Source organism: Acomys russatus, chromosome 3 (genome assembly GCF_903995435.1).
Source record: "Acomys russatus chromosome 3, mAcoRus1.1, whole genome shotgun sequence".
Classification (NCBI taxonomy): domain Eukaryota; kingdom Metazoa; phylum Chordata; class Mammalia; order Rodentia; family Muridae; genus Acomys; species Acomys russatus.
Window position 1 is genome coordinate 85,018,686 of NC_067139.1, and position 27,925 is coordinate 85,046,610.

The 27,925-nt window shown below is 43.6% G+C and overlaps 2 protein-coding genes and 1 non-coding gene across 3 annotated transcripts; 1 reads left to right on the plus strand and 2 right to left on the minus strand.

The window, feature by feature from the left end:
• The first annotated feature begins 3,791 nt into the window (after nt 1–3,791).
• LOC127187253 (small nucleolar RNA SNORD55/SNORD39) lies at nt 3,792–3,873 on the plus strand. Its single transcript, XR_007830416.1, has one exon. It is a non-coding gene; the product is annotated as a small nucleolar RNA SNORD55/SNORD39 (small nucleolar RNA).
• Nucleotides 3,874–5,546: 1,673 nt separating this feature from the next.
• Nucleotides 5,547–7,701, minus strand: LOC127186867 (granzyme E-like). The gene is made up of 4 exons (XM_051143175.1): nt 7,647–7,701; nt 6,495–6,645; nt 5,935–6,070; nt 5,547–5,729 (listed from the first exon to the last, which is right to left on the minus strand). The coding sequence occupies exons 1-4, from the start codon at nt 7,699–7,701 to the stop codon at nt 5,547–5,549; spliced, it is 525 nt and encodes a 174-aa protein (XP_050999132.1).
• A 16,542-nt stretch (nt 7,702–24,243) lies between these two features.
• Nucleotides 24,244–27,032, minus strand: LOC127187186 (granzyme E-like). The gene is made up of 5 exons (XM_051143374.1): nt 26,978–27,032; nt 25,843–25,993; nt 25,242–25,377; nt 24,776–25,036; nt 24,244–24,384 (listed from the first exon to the last, which is right to left on the minus strand). The coding sequence occupies exons 1-5, from the start codon at nt 27,030–27,032 to the stop codon at nt 24,244–24,246; spliced, it is 744 nt and encodes a 247-aa protein (XP_050999331.1).
• Nucleotides 27,033–27,925: the final 893 nt, after the last annotated feature.

Below are 27,925 nucleotides of genomic sequence, written 5' to 3' on the forward strand. Positions count from 1 at the left end.
TGTGTTCTTTATGATAGCTTCCATTTTTATTTTCAGGTCTTGAACTGTTTTAATGATTTCCTTCATCTGGTTATTTATATTTTTTCTGAAATTCTTCAATTGCCTCTTTATATGACTCTTTTAAATCTTGTTTGCCTCCTTCTGCATTTGTTTGCAGATGTTATTTGTTTCTTCCATTATCATCTTCCTTACTAAGGACTTGAGGTCATTTTCTTGACTATCGATTGTTGTTAGGTTCTCCAGATTGTTTTCATTGGTATTACTGGGATCTGGAGATGCCAAACTGTTTTGGTTTTTCTTAGCATTCTTTTGCTGTCCTCTTGTCATTTTGGTGACTCTGATGTTGCAAGGTAGTTTGTAGTGACATTCGGTGGTTGAGGGTGTATAGTTGATGACTGATTATATGTCAGGAGCTCTTGCCTGTGGGGATCAGGGAATATTTTCCTGGAACAGGCAGGTGATGTGGTTTCTACTCCTGGAGATTTTTCTCTATACCTTAGGCTCCAGGCTGAGTTAGCCAAAGTAGGTTTCTGTTTGGACTCTTTCACCTTACTGCTGTAATTTTGATCAGCAGTTTTGAGACCTAGAATAAGGTCAGCACACAAGCACTCTGGTTGTGTAGGTTGATCCTAGCTGCCTATCCTTCCTGTCACTATGTAGCCAAGACCCCAGGTGGATCAGATCTTCTGTACTGTAGCTGTCTTTTAGCTCTGTCTCTATATCCTGTAGAAGTGTTCAGCCTCTCTCAGAACTATAAGCCTGGAGGGTCTGAGATCACTGTAGGTCAGCAATTAGACACTGCAGGCATGACCCACGTCTCGTCTCCCAATAACGTGAGAGTTCCTGCCTTGGATGGGCCAGTTGTCCCAGCTAGGATTGCTCCTTTGGGGAGAGCAGGGTCAGTGCCCTGCGGCTGGGCAGCCAGAGACAATAGGGTTTCAGAGGTCTGGCGGTCACCGGGGGTGCCTGCTCTTCCCACAGGTCTGGGAGACTCCAATAATGTTCTAGGTCAGCAATTAGACACTGCATACGTGATCCACGACCCACCTCTTGTCTCCTGATAACGTGAGAGTTCCTGTCCTGCCTGGGCCAGTGGACCCAGCTAGGATCTCTCCTTTGGGGAGTGCAGGGTCAGTGTCCTGCGGCTGGGTGGCCAGAGACAATAGGGCTTCAGAGTTCTGGCGGTCGCTGGAGGTGCCTGCTCTTCCCGCAGGTCTGGAAGACTCTGATAACACTCTAGATTAGCAATTAGGCACTGGAGGCATGACCCATGTCTCCCGATAGGCCTGTGGAAGCAGTCCAAGCTGGTTTCTAACTGCCCCTGTTTGCAGGCTCAATCCATTGTGTCCGGCATTAGGTTTGGCCCAGGATGGCCCGTGATCTGCAGGCCCACTTTAGCTGTCTTTGGTGGGTCCCACTGCCTGTGTTTTCACTTGGCCTGGGCAGGTGACCTCCACAGTTTGGGATGGTGTGGATGGAGGGATCCAAGGGCAGATTCACTGTATTCCCTGAAGCTCCTCTGGCTGGGAGCTCTGGATAGTCCCCTCCAGAAACAGCGAGTTTGTGTTTTATATGCCAGCTCCAGTTTGCAGGTGGATTCTGTTCCAGAGTTTGAGGAGTGTGTTTTGCACCTCCAGGATGTTGCTTGTCCTGGGGGTAGGCCCACTGGTGGTCTGCAGAGTTTGGGGCCCCACTCACCTACAGTTCTCAGTGTCCAGCAGTCTGTGGCTCCATTCATGTTCCTGGTCTCCTTGGAGTAGATCAGATATGGTGCATATTGGTCGATGCCGTCTTGGAATCCCCCTAGTTGTATACTCTAAACAACCTACACGTTCCTCAACACAAGATCAGATAACAAAATGTGTTACATTTTACACAAGAGAGTATTACTCAGCTATTCAAAAAATGATACCATGAAATTTACAGGCAAATGTATGGAAGTGAAAGAACAAGCATCTTGAGAGAGATAAGCCAGAACAGCAAACCTGGTGTGGCTAAATGAAGCTCATACCACCAGAGGAAGCCACACCTGGCACTGCCTGGATGATCACTGAGTAGAGACCAGATAGTCCAGAGACCATGGATTGAACCAAACACAACTGGCCATAAACAGAGAAGCCAGTACAGTGGCTCTTCATGGTAATCTGCTATACTCATTGATGGAGGCCTAACCCTGTCATCATCAGAGAAGTTCTTCCAGCAACTGATGGGAGCAGCTGCAGACACTCACATCCAGACACTAAGTGGAGCTTGAAGGAACCCATTCTGAAAAGGAGGAAAATGATTTTAGGCACCAAAGAGATCAAGGACACTATGAGAATATGGGCATCAGAATCAAATAAGCAGGGCTCATAGGCGCTTATATAGACTGAAATGACAATCACAGAGCCTGTATGAGTCTGAGCATATATGTTATGGTTGTGTGGCTTGTTGTTCCTATGGGGCTCCTAAGAGTGCGATGGGCATATCTCTGACTCATTTGCCTACTCTGGGACCCTTTACCTCCTACTGGTAGCCTGCTTCAGTCTCGATATGAAGGTTTGTCCCTAGTCTTATTGTAACTGGGCTTCCTATGGGAAGCCTGCACTTTTGGAAGATAAAAGGGGGATGAGTTGACCTGGGGGAGGTATGAGGTGGAGGAGGCACTGGGAGAAGTGGAGAGGGGCAGAAACTGTGGTGAGGACATAATGTATGAGAGAAGGAAAAAAAGTATAATTCACTAGTGGCGCTGTGTGAGGGACTTAAACCGGGTCACATGGGTCACCATGAACTGTCTTATACTTCAGCTGTGGTGGCAGGGTCATTGGTTGGAACATCAGGCAAGCCAAAACCTCTGTGCTTGCCTTTCACCTGCTATAGGACTGGAGGGTTTCCAACTTTCTCCCAATTCTACACACTGCATTCTGAACCAAAGAAGACTATACACATGGAACTGTTAGAATATACAGAATTTTTACTACATTATCTTTGTGAATTCCAAAATAGATTTATTTGTGCCACATTGACCTGTCTAGTGAAATGAGACTATGAGGGAGAGAGAAGAGTCTACTGAGTAACTGATTCAAAGACAGAGACATAAATGTGTTGGTTGATGATGTCTAATGATACTTATAGCCTAGCATCCACTGGATCCCCCAGGATCACAAACTGCCATACACCCATGTGGCCAGCAGGGGAGGCATAGTTGCCAGGCTGAGCCAGGCTTGCTGAGAGACTGAAGGGCATGGCAGAGCCTCTCTCTCCAGGGAAGAGTTGGGTTGGAATAAGGCTGTGCGAGCCATGGCGAGAGGTGTGAGCATCAGGTGACTGACATCCCAAATCTAGCTAGAATGTGAAGTAAAGGAGAGTCAACAGTGTTTGGAACTTAAGGTTGAGGAGTGAAAGACTGTATTAACCAGGCTTGGGGAAGTTAAGGCTGGAGGTAGTCTACTAGAAAACACTGGCAGGCCAGAAAGGGTACAGAAGTTGAGTGGTCTCTGTGATGGGCTGGGAAACAGGACTGAGGTGAGCCTGGGGCCATCGGAGGGTTGTCTCAGCCTTCCAGACTGCAGATAGTTCAGGTGCTGAGAGTAGCCTTCCCTGCTAGAGACCAGGCAGTCCTGGAATAGAATACTGAAAGGGTCACACACCCATAGGCTCTGAATTCCCAGGGACAAGTCTCCCTTGATCCAATGCCTTGTTTGACTCTCTGCCAAGTTTGGGGAGCTTGGTGAAGTTGGATTAGAGATGGTAGGATTGTCCTACATACAGGAAGATTCATTTCTTGAGAGCTAAGTATGAATATGAGTGTCTGAGTGTATGACACCTTGGCTGTGCTGTAGCCTCCTGTTGACTATGTTGTGAGAAAGACAACCTTGGAGAGTTGAGATTTAAAATATGATTATGATGGGATGTTGTGGCACACACCTTCAATTCCAGCACTGGGAAAGCAAAGAAAGGAAGGTCTCTCTGTGTTTAATGCCAGAGTGGTTTCCATGTCAAATTCTATGCTTAGAGCTCTGAGCTATAGCTCAGAGCTATACACTGAGAGTCTAAACCAAAAATAAGAACAAAGAAACAACCCCATAAATGGTATAAACTCACTTATATCTGGACACTAGCCCAAGGGGCATGTCCCATAAATGTCTTAACTTATCAGGAAAGTGGGACAGAGGGGAGGACATCCTATTGGGACTCTAGGTGAGAGAAGCATGGGAGAATGGGGAAATAAAAGGATCCAGAGGGTCCTAGAAACCTACAAGAAGAACATTATGACGGTGGATCTGGGTCCAGGAGCACCAGCCAAGGACAATACATGCAGTAAACTTTGAACCCCTACCCAGATCTACCCAATGGACAGAACATTCTTCACAGTTGACTGGAGAGTTGGGTCTGACTTTCACACGTACTCTGGTGCCTCATATTTGCCCACGTCCCCTGGATTGGGAGACCTGGTGGCACTTAGAGGAAGGATTGCAGGCTACCAAGAAGAGACTTGATACCCTATGAGCATACGCAGGGGGAAAAGGTCCCCCTCAGTCACAGTCATAGGGGAGGGGAGTAAGAGGAAATGGGAGGGAGGGATGAATTGGAGGATACAAGGGAGGGGAAATAATTGAGATGTAATATGAAGAAATTAATACAATATATTAAAAAAAGAAACAACCCCCTAGTGCCCACCATGTAGGGTGATAACTGTGGGAATGTGCAGCCTGAAGTGCCAGTAAGGGGAGGGGCTGGGAAAGGAGGAAGAAACAAAGTCCAGAACTGTCAGGACATGGCTGCCTGGACCAGTGAGGTGAACAAACAATAAAGAGGTTCAATCAATAAAGAACTTCAGTTATTTGCACTCAGGGGATTATTTATTGTGAACAATCCTTTGCTGCCCACTCTATGCGGTTCTTGTCTATGGCCAGATAAAAGTTGGTCATCACAGGTGCTTTAACACCTGCTAGGGAAGCTTCATGGTTTTTTTAAATCCAAGGCAGGAAGGGGGAGATTTTAGTAAAGATATTTGGAACGGTTTCTTCCTTCTTCTGACCAACATAAACTCCATGCGCTCTGTGGTCACAGACAAGGGGTCCCCCAGAGTCACCCTGTAGACAGAGAAAGGACAAACTGAGGCTGTTTCCCACTGGCTCTGTTCTTCCTCCCTCCTCCTGGAAAAGTTAACTGTCAAATCAGGACCAGGACAGGCTTTCCAAATACCCTCAGTGCCAGAGCTCCAGGGAGGACTGACTTTTCCTTGTACCTCAGTCCAAGGCTACTCTTGAAGTCCTCAGGGATGCTCTGGGATAATTAATGAGGCTTTGGGATGACTGAAGTTTCTCACCTCCCACTCTTGCTACCTCCACTCAGGGGACTAACAGGTGTGCTATTGGGATTACCATACTCTGATCTGAGGCTTAAGGGTCTGGCCTTTCTCACAGGCAGGCCACTTACAGGCTGATCTCAACCTACGTTTTGTCTGTTAAATGCTTGACTCTCACCTTGAAAGCAAGCTGTAATTTTTTGGGGTCTCCAGCACATATCTGTGTTTTCTTGGAATAGTGATGGAGGCGTTTCTGTCATTGATGGTCCACCTGAACAATCAATTCAGTCTCTTCTAGGATGTCAGATTCTTTAGTAGCATTGAAGGACATTTTCCTCCAGCCAGCCACATGGCATTTCTTTCCTGGCTTCACCTGGGCCTTGGCCCTGGTCAACTTGAGGAGCTTCACAGCTTTACTCCTCTTGGCCTTTCCCTCCAGCTGATAAGAAGAGGAATGAGAGACCAGATCAGCCAGGATCCTGCTGCCCTGGATCACACAAAAGCCAGGATGGAAGGGAGGGAAGAAGCAGGATGAGAGCATGAGGGGAGGGGAAGAACTGCACCAGGAAGAACACAGGCAGCAGGGGTGGGGTGGGGGTGAGGGGTGAGTTGAGGAATGTGGGTGGAATGTGCACAGGTCTCACCTTTAACAGCAGGATGTCATTAATCTTGTTCTCAGAATTATAGTCAGGGTGGGGAATGGTTTTTGACACATGGATGATCTGCTGGGTCTGCTCCCATGTCGTGATGTTGTGGGCCCCCAGGGTGACTTTCATTGATCTGTGCAGAGAGCAGAGTTGACATGAGAGATGTGCATTCAGAGAGGATGCAGCCCAGGCAGGGTAGGCAGGGTGGGGCTCTAGCTGACCGCACTTGAGGACACAGAGGTTCCTCAGTGTGGGACCTGCTGTTCCCTTCTTCTCAGTGTCATGCCTTCTAGGCAATATTCCAAAGTTTGCATTGATTTTTCATGAGAACTTTCAAACTCAACCACTGCTTTGGTTTGGCCAGTGCAGTTGATCAACCCAAGTGTGCTGCTGGCTCTGACATTTCACTCTGTGACTTCAAGTATTCCTACTATTAGACTTCCATTTTCTTAGACCTGCATTCTAGTGAGCTCTCAGGGAAGCATCCACAATAAAGGACAGAAGCACCTGTGTGGAGGTCTCAGAGAACGGGGATGAGGCAGGGTGCTTCTCCTCACCTTCCCCTGCAGTGAGCAACTGTCAGCACATAGTTGTAATGCACCAGGAAGCCTCCGCAGTGACTCCTATTTCCATCTTCTTTAAAAAACCTAACAAATGCCATGTAGGGGCGGGAATGGGGCTTGACCTCATGGCCCCCAATGATCTCCTCTGAAAGAAAAAGCAAGGATATGGGGTGTCTGGGAGCAGCAGATGAGTTCAGAAGGGAATATTGGGAAGGGGGTGTGATAGAGGGTGGGATCTGCTGTTCCCAAGACTGTTGCAGACAGGATTTCTTGCACAGAGAAAAACCTTTGCTAAATCTTAAACCTAAGATGTTGCTCTGGAATGCATGAGTAGCACTTGTCCCCAAATACTGCTTTACATTACATTGGGAAGTAAGCTATCTGTCATCCTGCCACAGGCTGAGTGGATCCTGGGCAACTCCTTTGGTCCATTATTGTCAGCGAGTGTCATTTTCTCAGCTTTTCCCCTAAGCCTATGGAGGAGGATTTTCTAGCATTCTCCTATTCTTGGTTCAGTAAATGCTTTCTGTGCATGAATGACTGATTTCTAGTTAGTCAGAGTGATGGTGATGCAGAGCTGATGGAATTCACAGCCTGGGATTCAGAGTAGTGTGAAAGCTATGATAAAATGAGCCTGGGGACCTGCAAAAAGATGTGGAGAGGCCAACTACAGCTAGGCAGCAGAGCTAGTGGTGTGTGAAATGCAGGCATCTTGTCACCCTGAGCTTCTATCTTCAGAAGGCTGAGGGTGGATGTTAATAATTGATGGTAATAGTCTTGAGCTGGTGCCTTACCCATTGCATACTGGTCATTAAAGCTGCTATTTACCTGGGCTCAAGTAAGTTAATGATGTGCATTTTCAGTCTTTGCATCTCTGCAACATCTCATTATAAGGATGATCCAGTCTCCACATGATGAAAAAAAGCTGGGAGAAGCCAGTGCTTATTAAGCTTTCTAAGAACACTTCACTTCCTCACATCTTGTTGAGGATCTAGCCAGTGCCAGATTTCGTGTCTGGATTTGGTAGAGACCTGAAGTTCAGAAAGCTCCTTTGTGCACTGCCAGGACCATTCCTGACTCCTGCTGGGCAGAAGGACAGCAGAGGTGTCATGGCATGGCATGCCTGCATAAGGGGTGCTCACTCACCTGCATGAGCTCCAAGTGGCAGAAGAAAGGCCAGGAGAATCAGCACTGGTGTCATCTTCCCAGAAGGGCTGCTCAGGTTTGAGGAGGGCAGAGTAGACACAGCCCTGGGAGGGGGATGAAGCAGGTGTGTGCTCAGTGGCCTCAAGTGTTTTTAAACCTATGCAGCTCTGCTTCTCATCTGTGTCACATTACCTAAGAATGTTTTCTGGGTTGGCTGAACATGACATTGTTACCATACTGACATCCTATGAGCTAACCATGAATAAAGACCAAGGAAATAGATGGTTAGGTGGCTGTGGTTGAGGAGGAGGTCTGAGACTGCAGGAAGTCCACAGTGACTGCACCGAGACAAAAGTATGTTCTTTTCTAACTCTAACACACTTTTGCATTCTGGTAAGGTGTCTTTTAGCTTCTTTGTTTTTTCTTCCTTCTTTATCCTAACAACAAGTATAGCACTTCAAATATACTCACACAATTTGACAGTGCTCAGTGAGACTGGATAGTGCTCTACATCTGACTAGGCAGTCCTACCACACATCATCTCACTAACCTTCAAGATGACTGATCATACTGGGGAAGAATCTGTCTGAATAGTCTGATGAGTGAATCCTGTCTCACTCTGACTCTCCTGAAACTGCTAGGAAGTCACAGAGAAATATCGGAGCAACTGTTTTCCATGTGTCCAATGATCACATGTTACTGGCATATATAGTTAAGTAATATAATTAGTCAGAAATGACAGTTGTAGCTAGATGTTTATTAAGTATTGCCATGTATATCATTGGCTTCCCTCTGAGGATGCAATGCTATTGTCTACAGCTCTGCCTAGCATTTTCTATGGACAAACAAGACCTTGTTAAGATCTTTTTAAAATTTATTTATTTTATTTTATTTTAGTTTTCCCTGTTAAGATCTTGAATGGTGGTTTAATGATCTAGATCACGAGTTAGAGAGACAGGGATGGAGAAACTGAGACGGTTGAACTGGAATGGAGGGAACTGAGAATCTGAGCTGGGATGTTGAGAGCTGTGTGATTAGCTCTGGGTGAGACAGGCTGGCCTTGCTGTTGGCTCTCTCTCTCTCTCTCTCTCTCTCTCTCTCTCTCTCTCTCTCTCTCTCTCTCTCCATCCCCCTGCCTCTCCCCCTCTCTCTCTGTGTTTGTGTGAGTGTGTGCACACATGCACAAATCTAGGTGATGTACATAACTATTTGGATCCTGTTTTCACATCAGTGCTTCATGTATTTCAGATAGTTTTGAACGTCCTCTTTTCATATTTTTGGACCAATGAAAGCTCCTTTTAAAATCATAGTTGTGATCTAAAGTCCTGATATTCAAATGGCCGAGAAACACTTAAAGAAATGCTCGTCCTTGTTAGTCATCAGAGAAATGCAAATCAAAACGACACTGAGATTCCACCTTACACCCATCAGAATGGCTAAGATCAAAAACTCAAATGACACCACATGTTGGCGAGGATGTGGAGAGAGAGGAACACTCCTTCATTGCTGGTGGGAATGCAAACTAGTACAACAACTTTGGAAAGCTATCTGGCGCTTTCTCAGAAAAATGGGAATAGGGCTTCCTCAAGACCCAGCTATCCCACTCCTTGGAATATACCCAGAAAATGCCCTACCACACAACAGGGACATATGCTCAACCATGTTCATAGCTGCTCTATACATAATAGCCAGAACATGGAAACAGCCTAAGTGTCCCTCAGTAGAAGAATGGACTAAGAAACTGTGGTATATTTACACGATGGAATACTATTCAGCTATTAAAAACGAGGAATTTCCGAAGTTTGTGGACAAATGGATTGATCTAGAAATTATCATGAGTGAGTTCACCCAGAAGCAAAAAGAGACAAACGGTATATACTCATTTATGTCAAAACACTAGTCCAAGGGATAAGTACCATGAAAAACTTTACTTACCAAGAAAGTAGGTCAGAGGAGAGGACATCCGATTGAGACTTTAGGCAAGAGTAGCATGGAAGAAAGAGGAAATAGTAGGACCCACAGGGTCCTGGAAACCTACAAGAAGAACTTTATGACAGGCAGATCTGGATCCTGGGGTCCTCCTCAAACTAAGGCACCAGGCAAGGAGAATATAGGCAGTAAGCTTCGAACCCCTACCAAGACCCAGCCGACGAACATGATACTCTCCACCGTTGAGTGGAGAGTGAGATCTGACTCTCACATGAACTCTGGTGCCCCTTTTCTGACCATGTCCCTCAGATGGGGAGACCTGGTGGCACTCAAAGGAAGGATAGCTAGTTACCAAGAAGAGACTTGATATTCTGAGAGCATATATAGGGGGAGGAGGTCTCCCTCAGTCACAGACATAGGGGAGGGGAGAAGGGGAGAAATGGGAGGGAGGGAAGAATGGGAGGAAACAGGGGAAGGGCTAACAATCTAGATGTAATATGAATAAATTAATTTTAAAAACTTAAAAAAATAAAGTCCTGATATTAGTTGAATCAAAATAATCTATCTAGTCCATGGGTTTAAAATAATTTTTATGTATAGGAAGGCTACAGACTTTTTTGAGTTAATTTTGTATCCAGCCAATTTTCTGAAGGTGTTTATCAGCTTTAGGAGTTCTCTGGTGGAATTTTGAGGGTCACTTATGTACACTATCCTATCATCTGCAAATAGGGATAATTTGACTTCCTCCTTTCCCATTTGGATGTCCTTGATCTCCTTTTGTTGTCTTATTGCTCTGGCTAGAACTTCGAGTACTATATTGAAGAGATATGGAGAGAGTGGGCAGCCTTGCCTTGTTCCCGCTTTTAGAGGAATTTCCTTGAGTATCTCACCATTAACTTTGATTTTGGCTATTGGCTTGCTGTATATAGCCTTTATTATGTTGAGGAAAGTGCCTTGTATCCCCGATCTCTCTAAAACTTTAAACATGAATGGGTGTTGGATTTTATCAAATGCTTTCTGTGCATCCAAGGAGATGATCATGTGGTTTTTTTATTTTCAGTTTGTTTATATGGTGGAATACATTGATGGATTTCCGTATATTAAACCATCCCTGCATGCCTGGAATGAAGCCTACTTGGTCATGATGAATGATATCTTTGATGTGTTCTTGTATTCATTTTGCAAGTATTTTATTTAGTATTTTTGCCTCTATGTTCATAAGAGAAATTGGTCTGAAATTCTCTTTCTTTGTTGAGTCTTTGTGAGGTTTAGGTATCAATGAGACTATGGCCTCATAGAACGAATTTGGTAATGTTCCATCTATTTCTATCTTTTGGAGTAGCTTGAAGAGTATTGGTATTAGCTCCCCCTTGAAGGTCTGGTAGAATTCTGCACTGAAACCATCTGGCCCTGGGCTTTTTTTGGTTGGGAAACTATTGATGATTGCTTCTATTTCTGTAGGGGAAATGGGAGTATTTAGCTTGTTTATCTGTTCTTCATTCAACTTTGGCAAGTGAAATTGATCAAAAAAATCGTCCATTTCCCTTAGATTTTCAAATTTTGTGGCGTATATGCCTTCAAAGTAGGATCTTATGATTCTTTGAATTTCTTCAGTGTCTGTGGTTATGTCTCCCTTTTAATTTCTGATTTTGTTGATTTCAATACTGTCTCTCTGCCTTTTAGTTAGTTTGGCTAATGGTCTACCTATCTTGTTGATTTTCTCAAAGAACCAGCTTTTGGTTTTGTTGATTCTTTGGACTGTTTTCTTAGTTTCTAATTTGTTAATTTCAGCCCTGAGTTTGATTATTTCCAGAGTCTACTCCTCTTGGGTGTTTCTGCTTCTTTTTTTTCTAGGGCTTCCAGTTGTGTTGTTAAGATGCTTATGTGCAATGTTTCCAATTTCTTTTTAAAGGCACTTAGTGTTAGGAATTTTCCTCTTAGCACTGCTTTCAATGTATCCCACAAATTTGGGTATGTTGATTCTTCATTTTCATTGAATTTCAGAAACTCCTTGATTTCTTTCTTTATTTCTTCCCTGACCCAGGTGTCATTTAGCAGAGAGTTGTTTAGTTTCCATGTATGTGTAAGTTTTTTTTATTTCTGTTGTTGTTGAATTGCAGCCTAAGAGCATGGTGATCTGATAGGATACAAGGTATTATTTCAATCCTCTTGTATCTATTGAGGCTTGCTTTTGACCTATGATGTGATCAATTTTGGAGAAGGTTCCATGGGGTGCAGAGAAGAAGGTATATTCTTTCTTGTTTGGGTGAAAGGTTCTATAGATATCTGTTAGATCCATTTGACCCATGGCATTGGTTAATGATGTTATTTCTCGGCTTAGTTTCTGTTTCAATGACTTATCCTTCAGTGAGAGTGGGATGTTGAAGTCTCCCACTATTATTGAGTGGGGATCGATGTGTGGTTTAAGCTTTTTTAGGAGATCTTTTACAAATGTGGGTGCCCTTGTATTGGGAGCATAGATGTTCAGAATTGTGATGTCGTCTTGGTTGACTTTACCTTTGATGAGTATGAAGTGTCCTTCCTCATCCCTTTTGATTAATTTTGGTTGAAAGTCTATTTTGTTCGATACTAAAATGGCTATGCCTGCTTGCTTCTTGTGACCGTTTGCTTGGAATATTTTTTCCAACCTTTTACCCTGAGGTAATGCCTATCATTATGGGTGAGATGTGTTTCTTGAATGCAGAAGAATGTTGGATCTTGGTTATGCACCCATTCAGTTAGTCTGTGTCTTTTTATTGGAGAATTGAGACCATTGGTATTGAGAGATATTAATGACCAGTGACTGTGAAGAGTCTTAATTTTGATGTTGTTTCCAGTCGAGCGTTTGTGTAGTTGTGTTTTTCCCATGGTATAATTATCTATTTCCTAGGTAGTTTTGTTTGTAGCTTGACCCTTTGGGATGGAGTTTTCCTTCTAGTACCATCTGTAAATCTGGATTTGTGGGTAGGTACTGTTTGAATTTGTTTTTGTCATGGAATATTTTCTTTTCTCCATCAATGGTTATTGATAGTTTTGCTGGGTAAAGTAGTCTGGCCTGGCATCGGTGGTCTCTTAGGGTTTGCAGGATCTCTGTCCAGGCCCTTCTGGCTTTTATGGTCTCTGCTGAGAAGTTGGGTGTAAGTCTGATAGGTTTGCCATTAAATGCTTTTTGTCCCTTTTCTCTTGCAGCTTTTAATATTTTTCTTTGTTCTGTATGTTTTGTGTTTTGATTATTATGTGGCAGGCAGTTTTTCTTTTCTGGTCAATTCTATATGGTGTTCTGTAGGCCTCTTGTATGTTTATAGGCATTTCTTTCTTTAGATTGGGGAAATTTTCTTCTATGATTTTGTTGAGAATAGTTTCTGGGCCCTGGAGTCTGATGTCTTCTCTTTCTTCAATGCCTATTATCCTCAGATTTCTTCTTTTCATGGTGTCCTTAATTTCTTGTATGTTTTGTGTCAGGAGTTTTCCAGATTTGGCATTTTCTTTAATGGTTGATTCAATATCTGTGATTGTATTTTCTAGCCCTGAGATTTGTCCTTCCATCTCTTGGATTCTGTTAGAAAAGCTCACCTCTATGTTGCTCGCCTTCTTCTCTGAGGTCTCACGTTCTTGTTTTTCTTCTGTCTGTGTGTTTATCATTGAATCCATTTTCATTTTCAGATCTTGAACTGATTTTTTGATTTCTTTCATCTGATTTTTTGTATATTCCTGAGTTTCTTCCATTGCCTCTTTATAGGTCTTCAGAACTTGAACCATTTTATTCATTTCTTTCATCTGGTTGTTTGCATTTTCCTGCAATTTTTCCAGTTCCACTCTATGTGCTTCTTTTATGTCTCTCACCTGTTTGTCTGCGTCTTCCTGCATTTGATTACGAATTTTATTTGTTTCCTCCATTATCATCCTCATTACTAAGGATTTGAGGCCATTTTTTTGTATTTCCATTGTATTTGAGTTCTCTGGGTTGTTTTCTTTGGGATAGCTGGAAACTGGAGACGCCACGTTGTTTTGGGTTTTTTTGCATATGCTTTTTCATTGTCCTTTAGACATCTTGCCGTCTTTGTTTTTATTAGGTAGCTTCCAGTGTTGGATGGAGGGTGTCTGATGGTAGATTCACTTGTTTTCTCATGATTTCCCTAGGCTGTGAGCTCAAAGCTTCACTGGTGTGGATGTCAGGAGGTTAGCCCTGTTTTTCTGGTCTCTCACAGCCAGTGATCCTCATCCCCCCTGTGCTGTGGATCCTGCAATTGTTTTGGGTCTCTGAATGAGCGTTGGGTCAGGCCAAGGTATCCACAGCCTTCTGTGTTCCCTGCCAAGTCCAGCTAAGAACACTGGGCCCAAACCACGGGCCGAACTCAGCCAGACTCCCAGGGCCTGAACCGCCTGCCAAGCCCAGCTAGGGACCCCGGGCCTAAAATGCACACAGGGTCCAGCCAGAATTTTTAGGCTGGGACTATGCACCAAGCTCCGCTAGGGCCCCTTGGCCCAAAGTGCGTGCTGTGGTCAGTTATTGACTCAGGTCCCGAACTGACCACCAATTTCAGCCAGGAATTCTGGATCCAAACTGCACACTGTGTCCAACCAGAGTCTTAGAGCTGGTGGAACCGAGAGCTCTGTCCAGCCTGCGCCTCAGCAGGAGAACTGTGGCTGCTCTGAGTTCTTGCCAGTGGTGGAACCAAGTGCTCCCCCCAGACTGTGTCACTGCACGAGAGCTGCCGCTGAGCTGAGGTGGTGCCTAGGTTGGAACTGAGCACGCCACCAAGCCTGTGCCACAGCAGGAGAACTGCGGCTGCTCTGAGCCAGCGCCAATGGTGGAACCAAGTGCTCCGCCCAGAGTGTGTCCCTGCAGGGGAGCTGCCGCTGAGCTGAGGTGGCGCCTAGGGTGGAACTGAGTGCTCGGCCAAGCCTGTCCCACAGCAGGAGAACTGCAGCTGGTCTGAGTTAGCGCCTGTGGTGGAACCAAGTGCTCTGCCCAGACTGTGTCACCGCAGGGGAGCTGCCGCTGAGCTGAGGTGCTGCCTAGTGTGGAGCTGCGTGCTCAACCAAGCCTGTGCCACAGCAGGGGAGCTGTGGCCATGCTGAGTTAGTGCCTCGGGCAGAATTGCTTGCTGGGCTGGGCCAGCACCCGGGTCTCTGGGGCCGAACTGTCCGCTGAGTCCAGTCTGGGTCCGAAGGCTCCACGCGACCCAAATACTGCCCCTAATTTCCTCTTCCGCAGCAACTCCCACCAGCCACCACACCAATCGCCTCCACCGGAAGGCTATGAGCTGCAAACCTCAGCCACCGCTGCTGTTGCTGCTGGTGCTGCTGCCTCTGCCGCTGCCACTCCGATCAGAGAAAATCCATGCTCCTCCGGTGTGCAGGGGCACGCAGGTCCTCCACACCCTGGTCCCTCCGAACCGTGGAGCACTCCCGCTGCCGTGATGTTCGGACCTCGGTGTTCCTGGCTCAGAAATCTGTGCAATTCCCTGAATTGTTCACTGGAGCCTCCAAACGCGGTCCACACTGCTCGCCGCCATCTTGGATCCCTCCCCAATTTCTTTATGAAGGCACTTAATGTCTTTTCTCTTAGAACTGCTTTCATTGTGTCCCATATTTGGGTATATTGTACATTCCTTTTCATTGAATTTGAGGAAGTCCCTAAGTTCTTTCTTTATTTCTTCTCTGACTCAGTTATCCTAGAATAGAGAGCTGGCTGTTTTCCATGTGTGGGTAGGCTTTTTGTCATTTCTGTTGTTAAGGTCCTGCTATAGTCCATGGTGGTCTGATAGGATAGACGATATTACTTCAATCTTCTTGTATTTGTTATGGCTTGCTTTGTGACCTACTATATGTTCAATTTGGGGGAAGGTTTTTTACGTACTAAGAATAAGGTATACTCTTTTGTGTTTGGGTGAAAAGTTCTTTAGATATCTGTTAGGTCCATTTGATTCATGGCATTGGTTATTGTCATTAATTCTTTCTTTGGTTTTTGTCTGTATGACCTATTCTTTGGTGAAGATGGGGTGTTGAAGTCTCTCACTATTAATGTGTGGGGATCAGTGTGAGGTTAAAATTTTATTCATGTTTCTTTTACAAATGTGGGAGTCCTCATATGTGGGGCATAGATTCTCAGAATTATGACGTCATCTTGGTTGAGTTTTCCTTTGATGAGTATAAATTGTCCTTCCTCATCTTTTTTTGATTAATTTTGGTTGAAAGCCTATTTTATTAGATAATAGAATGGCTACTCTAGCTTACTTCTTGTGCCCATCTGTTTGTAAGGCCTTCTTTCAGCCCCTTTTTCTCAGGTAATGTCTATCTTTGTGTCTGTGATGTGTTTCTTGTATGCAGCACAATGTAGGGACCTGTTTACACCTTCATTCTGATAGTCTATGTCTCTTTGTTGGAGAGTTGAGACTAGTGATGTTGAGAGAAATTAATGACCAATGACTGTTAGATCGTTTTATTTTGATGTGGGTTATGGTAGTATGTTTGTGTGCTTGTCTAATTTTTGTTTTGCTAAAGTAAAGTTATCTATTTCTTGTCTTTTCTGGGTGTAGTTAGCCTTCTTGGGTTGGAGTTTTCCTTCTAGTATCTTCTGTTGGTCTGGATTTTTTGATATGTACTGTTTAAATTTTTTATTGTGAAATATCTTGTTTTGTTAACTTATGGTTATTGAATGTTTGGCGGGGTATAGTAGTCTGAACTGGCATCTGTGATCTTGTAGGACTTGCAGGACATCTGCCCAGGCCCTTCAGGATTTTATGGTATCTGCTAAAAAATTGGGTGTGATTTTGATTGGTTTGCCTTTGAATGTTAGTTGGCCTTTTTCTCTTAATGCATTTAATGTTTTTTCTTTATCTGTACATATAATTTTAGATTATTATGTGGCAGGTTGATTTTCTTTTCTGGTCTACTCTGTTTGGTGTTCTGTAGGCCTCTAGTATATTAATAGGCATCTCTTCATTCAAATTGGGGAATTTTTCTTTTATGATTTTATTGAAAATATTTTCTGGGCCCTGGAGCCAGACATATTCTCTGACCTCAATTCCTATTGACCTTAGGTTTTGTCTTTTCATTGTGTCCTTGATATGTTTGTTGTGTTGTGTGAGGAATTTTTTAGATTTAGCATTTTCTTTCATTGTTCCTTAAATTCTCCCATTGAATCTTATATACCTGAGATTCTTTCCTCCATCTCTTATATTCTATGGCAATCCTTTCCTCTGCCCTTCCTGTTTTCTTCTCTAAGTTCTCTCTTTATTGGCTTTTCTCAGATTTTGCTTTTATTATTGTTTCGATTTTCATCTTCAGATCTTGAGCCATTTTATTTATTTCTTTCACCTGATTGTTTGTATTTTCATGAATTTCTTCCAATGATTTCTTCAGTTCCTCTCTATAGGCCTCTGTGATGGCCTTTCTATGGGCCTCAATCTGTTTGGCTGTATTTGTTTATGGATTTTATTCATTACCCCCATTATCATCTTCATAAGGAAAGTTTTGAGGTAATTTTCTTCTGTTTCAGTTATGTTAGCCTTTCCATGGCTGATTGCTTTGGAATAACTGGGTTCTGAAGATGCCATATCATTTTAGCTTTTACTGTTCTATTTTCCACTTTCATTTAGCCATCTTTCTATCTCTGGCATTGCTTGGTAGTTTCCAGTGTCCTTCACTGGCCATTGAGAGCAGCTCTTAGGTGATTGGCTTTAGGTTGAGACCCCACACTATCAGGGGCCAGTGGACTCTTCAGATGTGTGAGGCAAGTGACCTGAGATCAGACTTGGGACTATTTTGTGGTCCACCCAGGTGACCTATGGTCAGATCTACCTCTGTTTCATACTGTGATGTCTCTTCTCAGCAGGGACATAGGTATTTTTTAGTCCACAGAGACACAGAAGACATGTGCTGTGGGTTCTTCCAGGTATTCCACTACACCTTCAAGCCCACACCCATGCTGTATGGATCCAAGAACTTTCTTGTGGTCTGAGGTCAGATCCACTTGGGTTCCATACTGTTGAGTCTCCTCTGGGCTAGAAAACCCAGACACTGGTGTTTTGTAGTCTCCATTTCAGTCTGATACCCAGAGTGTAGGTATCTGTAACATACAGGCAAGTGGCTAATCTTTGCAGACTGTACACATTCCAGCAGGGACCCAGGGACTTTTCTGTGGGTTAGCCGGATGGCTCAACATCAGTTCCACCCATGCATCTCACAGTGTGTACCCCTCTCACCTGAGAATCACCAGCACTGGTGTTTTGTAGTTTATCGTTCTGTCCTTAGGTTTCTGTGCAGTCACTGCCAACCTACTAACCAGACACCTGAGTTTGGCGCCACCATCATGGATCTACTTTATCTTTTTTCACATTACACTGTACTCAAACATGCAGTTGTTTACATATGTGCTATAATGTTGCCTATATTCAACAGGTGAGACAGAACATGTTTATTCCTTTCTGAAGTTTCAAGATATTACCAAAGAAAATCACAGATTTGATACATGATGTGAAACTATTTCTTGTTCCTGCACATGCTGAACCATTATTGTGAAAATATACTACCAAAATTAATATACAGAATGAATGCAGTACATATCAAAACTCCTATGTCATATTTCACAGGCCTGGAAAAAAGAAAAAAAAAGCATATGGAAACATAAAACTGATGAAAACGTGACAGTACTTCATCTTAAATTGTACTACAAAGCCATAGTGATAAGGCAGCTTGATACTGTTGTAAAAGTAGACAGAAAGTCGTATGGAATATAACAGATGTCCTGGACACAAAGAAGCAAAGTCATGCCCACTTAATTGTTGACATGGAGGAAAAAAACTCTGAAAATACAGATGCAACAAATCGTGCTAGCAATATTGGATATCTACCTACAGAGAAACAAAATCAGATTCTTATCCTTTACCTTGTACAAAAAATATTTTCGAAATGGATCAAAGGCCTAATTTGAAAGTAGGAAAAAAAACACTTTTAGAAGAAAACACTGGGGAAATCCTTCAAGATAGTGGGAAAAGCAAGACTATTTTTAAACAAAGCCCCAAAGTCAGAGGAGTTGACCCAAATATGAATAGGTGGGACCTCATGAAGATAAAGATTCTGGACATCAAAGAAAACAATAATGGCTGTCTCCTGACAGGAAGTCAATGGTCCAGTGTTTTAGTGCACAGGACCAGATGTCTCAGCTGTCAAAATCTGCTGCTGGTGTTCCTACAGATTCCTACAGAGCTGCTTGTCTCATCTGCAATGGAATCCTGAAGAAATGGATTCTCATACCAAGGAAGAAATGACTCAGCGAAAGTATAGATGTGCCCAGAAACATGAGTGTAAGCAGGCCAAAAGCAAAACCCTCCTTTTTCCATGTCTTTTCATGTGGACTTCCACTAGAGGGTGTGACACAAGTTTCAGATCAAGCAACAGACACAAATAACCTAATTAAATAAAATTCTTTTCAGGTGTGACCAGCCACTTGGGTCAAGTTGATAATTAGGATTAGCCATCACAAACAATTGTCCAAAATTTACAAAGAATTTCAGAAACTAATTACCCAGGAAATAAAACTGCCAATCCACAAATGGGCATGTGAAAGGAACAAACATTTTCAAAAGAAAGGAAGATACAGAGAAAGAAAGAAAGAAATGGTCAATGTGTTTTTCTTAAAAGTATCCAATATCTCTAACCATTAGTTAAATGCAAATTAGCACTACTTTGAGATACCACTTCCCACCACTGAGAATGAATATCATCAAGCATGAGAACAAATGTTGGAGAGGATGTAGAGAGAGAAGAGGACTTATTCACTGGTTTTGGGAGTACAGGTCAATATAGTCATTGTGGAAATCATGTGGAGACTTGTCAAAATATTAAAAATTGAACTGCCTTAGGACCTAGCTATTTTATCCCTGGGAACCTACCACAGAAGTATTTCCACCACCATATATAGTGGTGCTTTATTCACTATAACAAATAATTATAATCAACCTAGTTGTCCCTCAACATATTAACACATAATGAAAATCAGGTGAGAATATTACTCAGCTCTAAAGAAAACTTTCAGGTTGATGAATGGACTTGGGATGTATGATATTAGGATTTATTCATTGTATGTACATAGGTGGTTTGTTTGCCTGCATCTCTGCACAGCAGCAGAAGACAGTAGATCCCATAGGTTTACATTATAGATGGTAGTGAGTTGCCATGTGAATATTCCAAATTGATCCCAGGACATCTGGTAGCTAAGGAGAGCCCAAGGGAGGATACTTGACTCTCATTCAGAAGGGGAAATAAAATAGGCATCTGACATAGATTGAGGAAGGGAACTGTGTGAGCTAGGGGGTGGGGAAGGAAACAAAGTGGGTATAAGGTGTAGGAAAAGCCAGGGAGGGCTAAGAGAGAGAATTGAAATCAATGAGTGGGGACATCTGTGGAATGGGGGAGGCTCAGAAGAGTCTATGGGAGTGATTCTATCTCAGACTCATTGAAGAGGGGAATGAAGCCTGAAGTGGCCAGCTCCTGTAGCCAAGGGGACTACCAGTGCAAGGAGCAGATACCAACTTCCCCACACAACCTTTGACCCAGTTTATTAATGACTGCTCATCTTGAGTCCCATGACATGAGAGAGGACACACAACTGACATCACTAATAATATTCTGCTCTTTTTAAGTCACAGGCTAGCATAACAATCATCTGAGTGGCAACTGATGGAACAAATGCAGAGACCCACAGCCGGCCTCTGAGAATATTTTTCATTTCTTTATTTAATCACTTTACAACCAGATACCCCTTTCTCCTCTCTTTCCTGTCCCTCCTCAAATTCTCTCCCTTATCCCCTTTTCCTTCTTCTCAGAGAAGGGAAGAGAAAAAAGGCCCCAGGGTGTCTCAATCCACCCTAGCACTTCAAGTCTCTGCAAGATCCACATGATGACCAAACTTCACATCTCCTATATATGTGGGTCTAAGTTCAATTTGTACATGTTGTCTTGTTTCTGCTTCAGTCTTTGCCAGCCCTGTAGACCCCTGGCTGTCCTAGGACATGCTCTGTGGACCACTCAGTTAGCTGGTATTAAAATGTATGCCTCTAAAAAAAATGTATGCCTCTGATGCAAGCTTCTTCTCTCTGTTTTGAGTTCTGCTTTTATCTATGATGGCAAAGAAGCCATGCTGTGATTTAAAAAAGAATAATAGATAAGGAACTATATTTGCTTTTATTATGGAAACTGACAAGAAAATAGGAAGCATGTCTTGAGTACTTCAGTACCTCAGCTGCTGATGCCATGTAAAGTGACAGCTGATGGGAAAGCATGATGTGTGTGTGTGTGTGTGTGTGTGTGTGTGTGTGTGTGTGTGAAGTGTGTGTGAGGCATGTCTGAGGGGTGTGTGCTTTTAATGATCAGAAAAGAATGCTTACTTGTGTCCAAATCCAATTAAATGCCCATTATTGAAAGTGTAGGTTAAATTGTTGCTATATTGATACTGATAACTACTGCATTTTATTTTCAAAGACACAAGGAGCACATGCAAGCTTTATGGTGCCAGAGAGTGTCAGCAGTAAGAAGGAAAAAACCTGGAAGCCTCACACTACCACCAAACTGAAGGCATGTGCACCAGTAGCAAGAGAAAACTTATGTTCACTGAGCATGGCAGTAGAACATGTTGTTGTCTACTATGTTGAAAATTGAGCCACACAATAAAGTGACTAAAGGTACTTATACCCACAAATCTCATAATGTTTTCCCTGAGCTTATGATTTTCAGTTGCCTGTATTTATAGCAATTCTGGGACATATGCAGCCTACAAGACACTTGAACTAATCTATGAATAATAAATGGCTTCCATCATTTGCTTCTTTTAAAAACACTTTTAAATAGAAAATTAATTTTTTTCATACAGTATATTTTGATCATAGCATTCTCTCATAATCTCTTCCAAGATCCTTTCCCCTACCCAACCCATAAAGCTCATTATTAAGAAAACCTTGCAAAAAATTAAAAACACACACCAAAACTTACCAGACCTGAGTCCATAGTACTTAATGAATGTCTACTCAGCCAAAATTAGCAGTCAGAATGGAAGCTATGAAGCATCACATTAAATTTCACACTTTCAGTACAGAGTATATTTTATGTATTTATTAACCAACAAACCAATAAATTCCACTACAGAATTAGAACTTTAAAAATAATAGTTTAATATATTCTTGAAGAACTCAACTTGAAAAATAATAGTTTAATATATTCTTTCAGGGCCGGGCGGTGGTGGCGCACGTCTTTAATCCCAGCACTCGGGAGGCAGAGGCAGGCGGATCCCTGTGAATTCGAGGCCAGCCTGGTCTACAAAGTGAGTCCAGGACAGCCAAGGCTATGCAGAGAAACACTGTCTCAAAAAACAAAAAAACAAAAAAAGGAAAAAATATTCTTTCAGAACTCATATCAATCACCTGTGTTCACTTCTTCCTCATTCCTTCATGTTCAGCCTTACTTGATCTCTTTCTTTACACTGTACTGTACTCACATGTACTCCTGTTTTACTACATGATATATTATTGGCTATATTTCATTTGTGAGAGAGAACATGTGATTTATTTCTTTATGACATTTGAAGGTATTACAAATGGAAATCACAGAAGATGATACACGGTAGAAAACAACAATGTGCTGAACAGAACACCAACAGCTCATGTACCATGATCAGCAAGTAACAAATGGGACCTCATGAGACTGAAAAGCTTCTGTGAGGCAATAAGTAAAGGACACCTCCAATAGGACAAAATGGCAGACCACAGAATAGGGAAAGATTTTCATCAACTTTATGAATGGGTGTAACAAGACTAAGCATAGAAAACACAGGCCCCAGCATGGTTACATGGCACCAATAGGTTTTGATTTTTTTACCTTTCCCTCATTGCTAAAAACTGTTAGATTACATTCTTAAAAATAGCCTCCAAGGTCCATTCTCCTATTTGTGCCCTGATTCATTCCTGAGACTAAACATCAAGGACCCTCAATCAAAATTCATTATTTGACTATGGTGTCCAATAAGGATTTACCAACTGACCCTAGCACAGACTCCCCTTTTCCCCCTTTAAAAGCCTACTCCTGTAAAAACACCTGTTCTCTCTTGCTTCTCTTGCCATCTTGTCTTTTTTTGTTTGTACCTGCTACTGCTGCTGCTGCTGCTGCCTTTGCTAAAGCCTCTCTGCTTGCCTTTCTCCTGATCACCCCATTCAATGAATAATCCACATGGTTGGAGGTTTTCCAGCTGTTTCCTAATTCCACATACTGTATTCTGAACCAAAGAAGGGCATGCACATGGTGCTGTTACAATCTACAGAATTTAATCATTTTTTTTACAACATGTCTTTTGTGAATTCCAAATATAAATTTATTTGTGCCACGTTGACCTGTCTAGTGAAAGGAGACTATGAAGGGGAAGAAAGAGTCTACTGAGTACCTGATACAAAGACAGAGACCTACAAGTTTGATTGAGATGTCAAAAGAGCCAGCATCCCTTGGCTCTCTCAGGTTCACAAACTGCCACACCCCAATGTGGCCAGGAGGGGGAGCCAGAGGTTTCAGGCTGAGCCAGGAGTATTGAAAGACTGGAGGGTGTGGATGAACCTCCTTCTCCATAGAAGGCTTGGGTTGGCACAGGGCTCAGCCAACCTAGGTGGAAAGTGTGAGCATCAGGTGACTGGCAGCCCAAGTCTAGCTGAATTATGAGGAAAAGGAGAGTCCACAGTGTTCAGAACTTATAGGTAGAGGAGTGAAAGGGTGGCTTAAATCAGGCCTGGAAGAAGTGGGGCTGATGGAAGTCAGAAGTCATACACTAGAAGTCCAGGAGAGGCACAGAAGTTGACTGAGCTCTGTGCTGGGCTAAAAAAACAGGACAGAGTGGAATCTGGGGCCATCAGAGAGAAGTGTCAGCCTTCAAGACTGCAAACAGTTGAGGTGGTGAGAGCAGGCTGCCCTGCTAGAGACTGGGAGTTTCTGGAACAGGACCCAGACAGATTGGCACAGCCATAGGCTCAGAATTCTCAGATACAAATATCCCTTCACCAAAACGCCTCGTTCGATTCTCTGGCAAGTGTTGTTGGCTTTACGAAGAGCTCAGAGATGTTAAGAATGTTCTACGTCTAGGAACATTCATTTCTGGAGGACTAAGTATGAATGGGAATGACTGAGGCAGTGCTGTAGCTTCCTGATGACTGTGTTGTGAGAAATAATTAAAATATGATTATTATGGGATGTTGTGTCACACACTTTTAATTTCAAAACATTTAAAACATAGAGGGGTAGATCTCTGTGAACTTATGGCAAGGCAGGTTTACCTAGTAAATTCCAGGCAATCAGTTCTATGCAGTGAGACCTGAAATCAAAATAAAGACAAAGAAACAACCCCCTACTCCCACAATGAAGGGTGATAACTGTGTGTGAACTGTGCACTCTGAAGTTCCAGTAAGGGGAGGGGCTGGGGAAGGAGGAGGAAGCAAAGCTGAGAACTGACAGGAGATGGCTGCCTGGACCAGTGACGTGAACAAACCAGAAAATAGCTCAAACAACAACAAACTTCAGTTATATGCACTCAGGGGTTTATTTATTATCAGTTTACAGCCTTTGCTGCCCACTCCATGTGGTTCTTGTCTGTGGCCAAAAAAGCTGGTCATCACAGGTGATTTAACACCTGCTAGGGGAGCTTCATGTTTCTGTTTATCCAAGGCAAGAAGGGGGAGATTTTAGTGAAGATGGTTAGAGCAGAGTCATTCTTACTACGAGCACAAACTCCATAAGCTCTGTTATCACACACGAGGGGTCCTCCAGAGTCACCCTGTGGGCAGGGAAAAGAAGAACTGAGCATGATTCCCTCTAGCTCTGCTCTCCCTTCCTCCTCCTTGCCAAGTTAACTGTCAGATCAGGGTCAGGACAGGCTTTCCAACTTCCCTCAGTGCCAAAGCTCCATGGAGGCCTGATTTTTCCTTGGAGCTCAGTCCAAGTCTTTTCCTGAATGCCCAAGGGATGCTCTGGAATAATTAATGCAACTTTGGCATTACAGATGTTTCCCACCCCCTACTCTTGCTACCTGCACAAAAGGGACTAACAAGTGTGCTATTGGGTTGTGCCTTCTCTGAGCTGAGGCTAGAGGGTCTGGGCACTCTCACAGGAAGGCATCATGCAGCTCTTCTCTCATTGGTTTTGTCTGTTTAATGCTTGAACCTCACCTTGGAAGCAAACTGTAGTTTCTTAGGGTCTCCGGCACATATCTCTGTTGTCTCTGAGTAGTGACGGAAGAATTTCTGGCATTGCTGGTCCACCTGAATGCTCAGTTCAGCCTCTTGTAAGAGGTCAGATGCTTTAGTAGAATTGAAGGATGTTATCCCCCAGCCAGCCACATGGCACACATTCCCTGGCTTCACTTGGGCATTGGCCCCGGGCAATTTGAGGAACCTGACAGCTTTACTCCTCTTGGCCTTTCTCTCCAGCTGTTGGAAAGAGGCAGGAGAGGCCAGCTTAGCCAGGAGCCTGCTGAGCTGGGCCACACAAAAGGCAGGATGAAAGGGAGAGAAGAACCAGGGTGAGAGCAGGAGGGGAGGGGGAGAACTGCACCAGGAAGAACACAGACAGCAGGGGTGGGGTGGGGTTGAGGGGTGAGTTGAGGAATGTGGGTGAACTGGACACAGAGCTCACCTTTAACAGCATGATGTCATTGATGAGGTCTTCAGGACTATAGTCAGGGTGAGGAATGGCTTTTTTCACACGAATTATCTGCTGGGTCTGCTCCTGTGTCATGATGTTGTGGGCCCCCAGTTTGACTGTCATTGATCTGTGCATAGAGCAGGGAGGGCATGGGAGATGTGCAGTCAGAGAGGATGCATCCCAGGCAGAGTAGGCAGGGTGGAACTTTTGAAGACATAGGGAGGACACAGGGTAGGCAGGGAGGGGGCCTGGGTACATAGGAGTGCCTCAATGTGAGACCTACTGCTCCATTTTCAGTGCCTTGAGATTACAGAAGGCTCCTTCTTGCTTCTAGGCCATATTTCAAAGTTTGCATAGACTTTTAATGTGTACTGTCACCTCAACCACTGTTTTAGTGTGGCCAGTGTATTTGTTCAAACCAAGTGTGCTGATGCCGCTGACATTTCACCCTGTGACCTCAAATATTCCTGTTATCAGACTTCCATTTTTATAGCCCTGCTTTCTAGTGAACTCCCAGGAGAGCATCCACAGTAAAGGACAGAAGCACCTGTGTGGAGGTCTCAGAAACTGTACATGAGCTGCTTCTCCTCACCTTCCCCTGCAGTGAGCAGCTGTCAGTACAAAGTTGCCTTGTATCAGGAAGCCTCCGCAGCGACTCCTTTTCCCATTATCTTTCAGAGACCTAACAAATGCCATGTATGCACGGGAGTGGGGCTTGACCTCATGGCCCCCGATGATCTCCTCTGAAAGAAAAAGCAAGGATATGGGGTGTCTGGGAGGAGAAGATGAGGTCAGGAGGGAAGATTAGTAGGGGTGTGATGGAGTGTGGAATCTGCTGCCCCAAGACTGTTGCAGACAGGATTCCTTGCACATAAAAAAGCTTTGATGAATCTTAAGCCTCAGATCCTGCTCTAAGAAGGAGTGGGTAGCACTTGTACCCTATGCCTGCTTTACATTATGTGGGGAATAAGCTTTTTTTTCATCATGACAGAGGCTGAGTGGATCCTGGGCAGCTCCGTTGGAGCTTTTTGTGTCAGTGAGTGTCATTTTCTCAGCTTTTCCTGTAAGACTATGGGGGTGTATTTTCTAAAATTCTCCTCTTTGTGCTTCAGTAATTGATTTCTGTGCATGAATGAATGACTTATAGTTAGCTAGGGCACTGGTGATGCAGTGCAGGTGGGATTCAGAGCCTGGGATTTGGAGTAATGTGCAGGCAACGATTTAATGAGCAGGAGACCTGCAAAAAGATGTGGAGAGGCCAACTATAACTAGACAGCAGAGCTAGTGGAGTGTGCAGTGCAGGCATCTTGTCACCCTCGACCTCTATCGTCAGCAGTCTGAAGGCTTATATTAATAAATAGTGGTTCTATGCTTGAGCTGGTAGCCTTAACCATTGCCTGCAGGTCATTAAAGCTGCTCTTTCCCTGGGATCATGTAAGTTAATGATGTACATTTTCTTCCTTTGCATCACTGCAACATCTTTGTTAAGATGATCCAGTCTGCACATGATGAAGAAAACCTGGGAGAAGCCCGTGGTTACTAAAATTTCTCTGAACACCTCCCTTCCTCAGACCTTGGTGAGGATCTAGCCAGGTCAGGGTTTGGTAGCAAGCTGAGGTTCAGAAAGCTCCTATATGCACTGCCAGGAAAATTCCTGACTTCTGCTGGGCAGAAGGGCAGCAGAGGTGTCATAGCATGGCACATCTCCAACAGGACTGTTCACTCACCTGCCTGAGCTCCAAGAGGCACGAGAAAGGCCAGGAGAATCAGCAGTGGTGCCATATTCCCAGGAAGGCAACTCAGGTTGAAGGACTGCAGAGTAGACACAGCCTGGGTAGGGGATGAAGCAACTGTGTGCTCAATGGCCTCATGGGCTTTTAAACCTATGCAGCTCTGCTTCTGATCTGTGTCACATGATTTAAGGAATTTTTCTGGTTTGGGTAAAAATGACCCTGTCACCACATTCACATCCTATGAGCTAAGCTGGGATGAAGACCAAGAAGGTTGATGGTGTGGAGGCTATGGTTGAGGAGGCCTTAGACCGCAGGAAGTCCTCAGTGACTGCACTGAGACCAAAGTGTGTCGTTTCCTAACTCTTACACCATTTTGCATTCTGGTGAGATGTCATTTGTTTCAATTTCTCCTTATTCCTGGGCCCTCTCTTTGTCTCTCTGTCTTTCTCTCTGTCACTCTCTATATATCTGTCTCTGTCTCTCTGTCTCTTGTTCTTTGTTTCTTCCTTTCTTCTAAAGTAATACCAACAGCCAGTTAATCCTAATGACAGTTATAGCTCTACAAATGCACTCATCTGCTTTGATAATACTTAGTTAGATTTCATACCACACCACATCCTGCTAGGCATTCCTTCTGCACATCATCTCACTAGCCTTCAAGATAACCGATCATACTGGGGAATAATCTGTTTGAATAGTCTGATGAGTGAATTTTGACCCACTTTGACTCTCCTGAAACTGCTAGGAAGTCACAGAGAAAAGTCAAAGTATCTGTTTTCCGTGTGTCCTATGATCACATGTTACTGTCATGCATAACTCTGTATTATAATGAATCAGAAATGACATGTGAAACTACATGTTTATTAGGTATTGCCATGTATCTCATTGGTTTCCCTCTGAGGATGCAATACTATTGTCTACAGCTCTGCCTACCATTTTCTA

Excerpts from the sequence above, each read along its gene's own strand:
- LOC127187186 (XM_051143374.1), bottom strand. The coding sequence starts at position 27,032 with ATGGCACCACTGCTGATTCTCCTGGCCTTTCTCGTGCCTCTTGGAGCT. Across the intron at positions 25,994-26,977 it reads GCCTCTTGGAGCTCAGGCAG|AGGAGATCATCGGGGGCCAT; the intron begins GTGAGTGAACAG and ends TTTTTCTTTCAG. Across the intron at positions 25,037-25,241 it reads ATGACATCATGCTGTTAAAG|CTGGAGAGAAAGGCCAAGAG; the intron begins GTGAGCTCTGTG and ends TCTTTCCAACAG.
- LOC127186867 (XM_051143175.1), bottom strand. The coding sequence starts at position 7,701 with ATGACACCAGTGCTGATTCTCCTGGCCTTTCTTCTGCCACTTGGAGCT. Across the intron at positions 6,646-7,646 it reads GCCACTTGGAGCTCATGCAG|AGGAGATCATTGGGGGCCAT; the intron begins GTGAGTGAGCAC and ends TTTTTCTTTCAG. Across the intron at positions 5,730-5,934 it reads ATGACATCCTGCTGTTAAAG|CTGGAGGGAAAGGCCAAGAG; the intron begins GTGAGACCTGTG and ends TCTTCTTATCAG.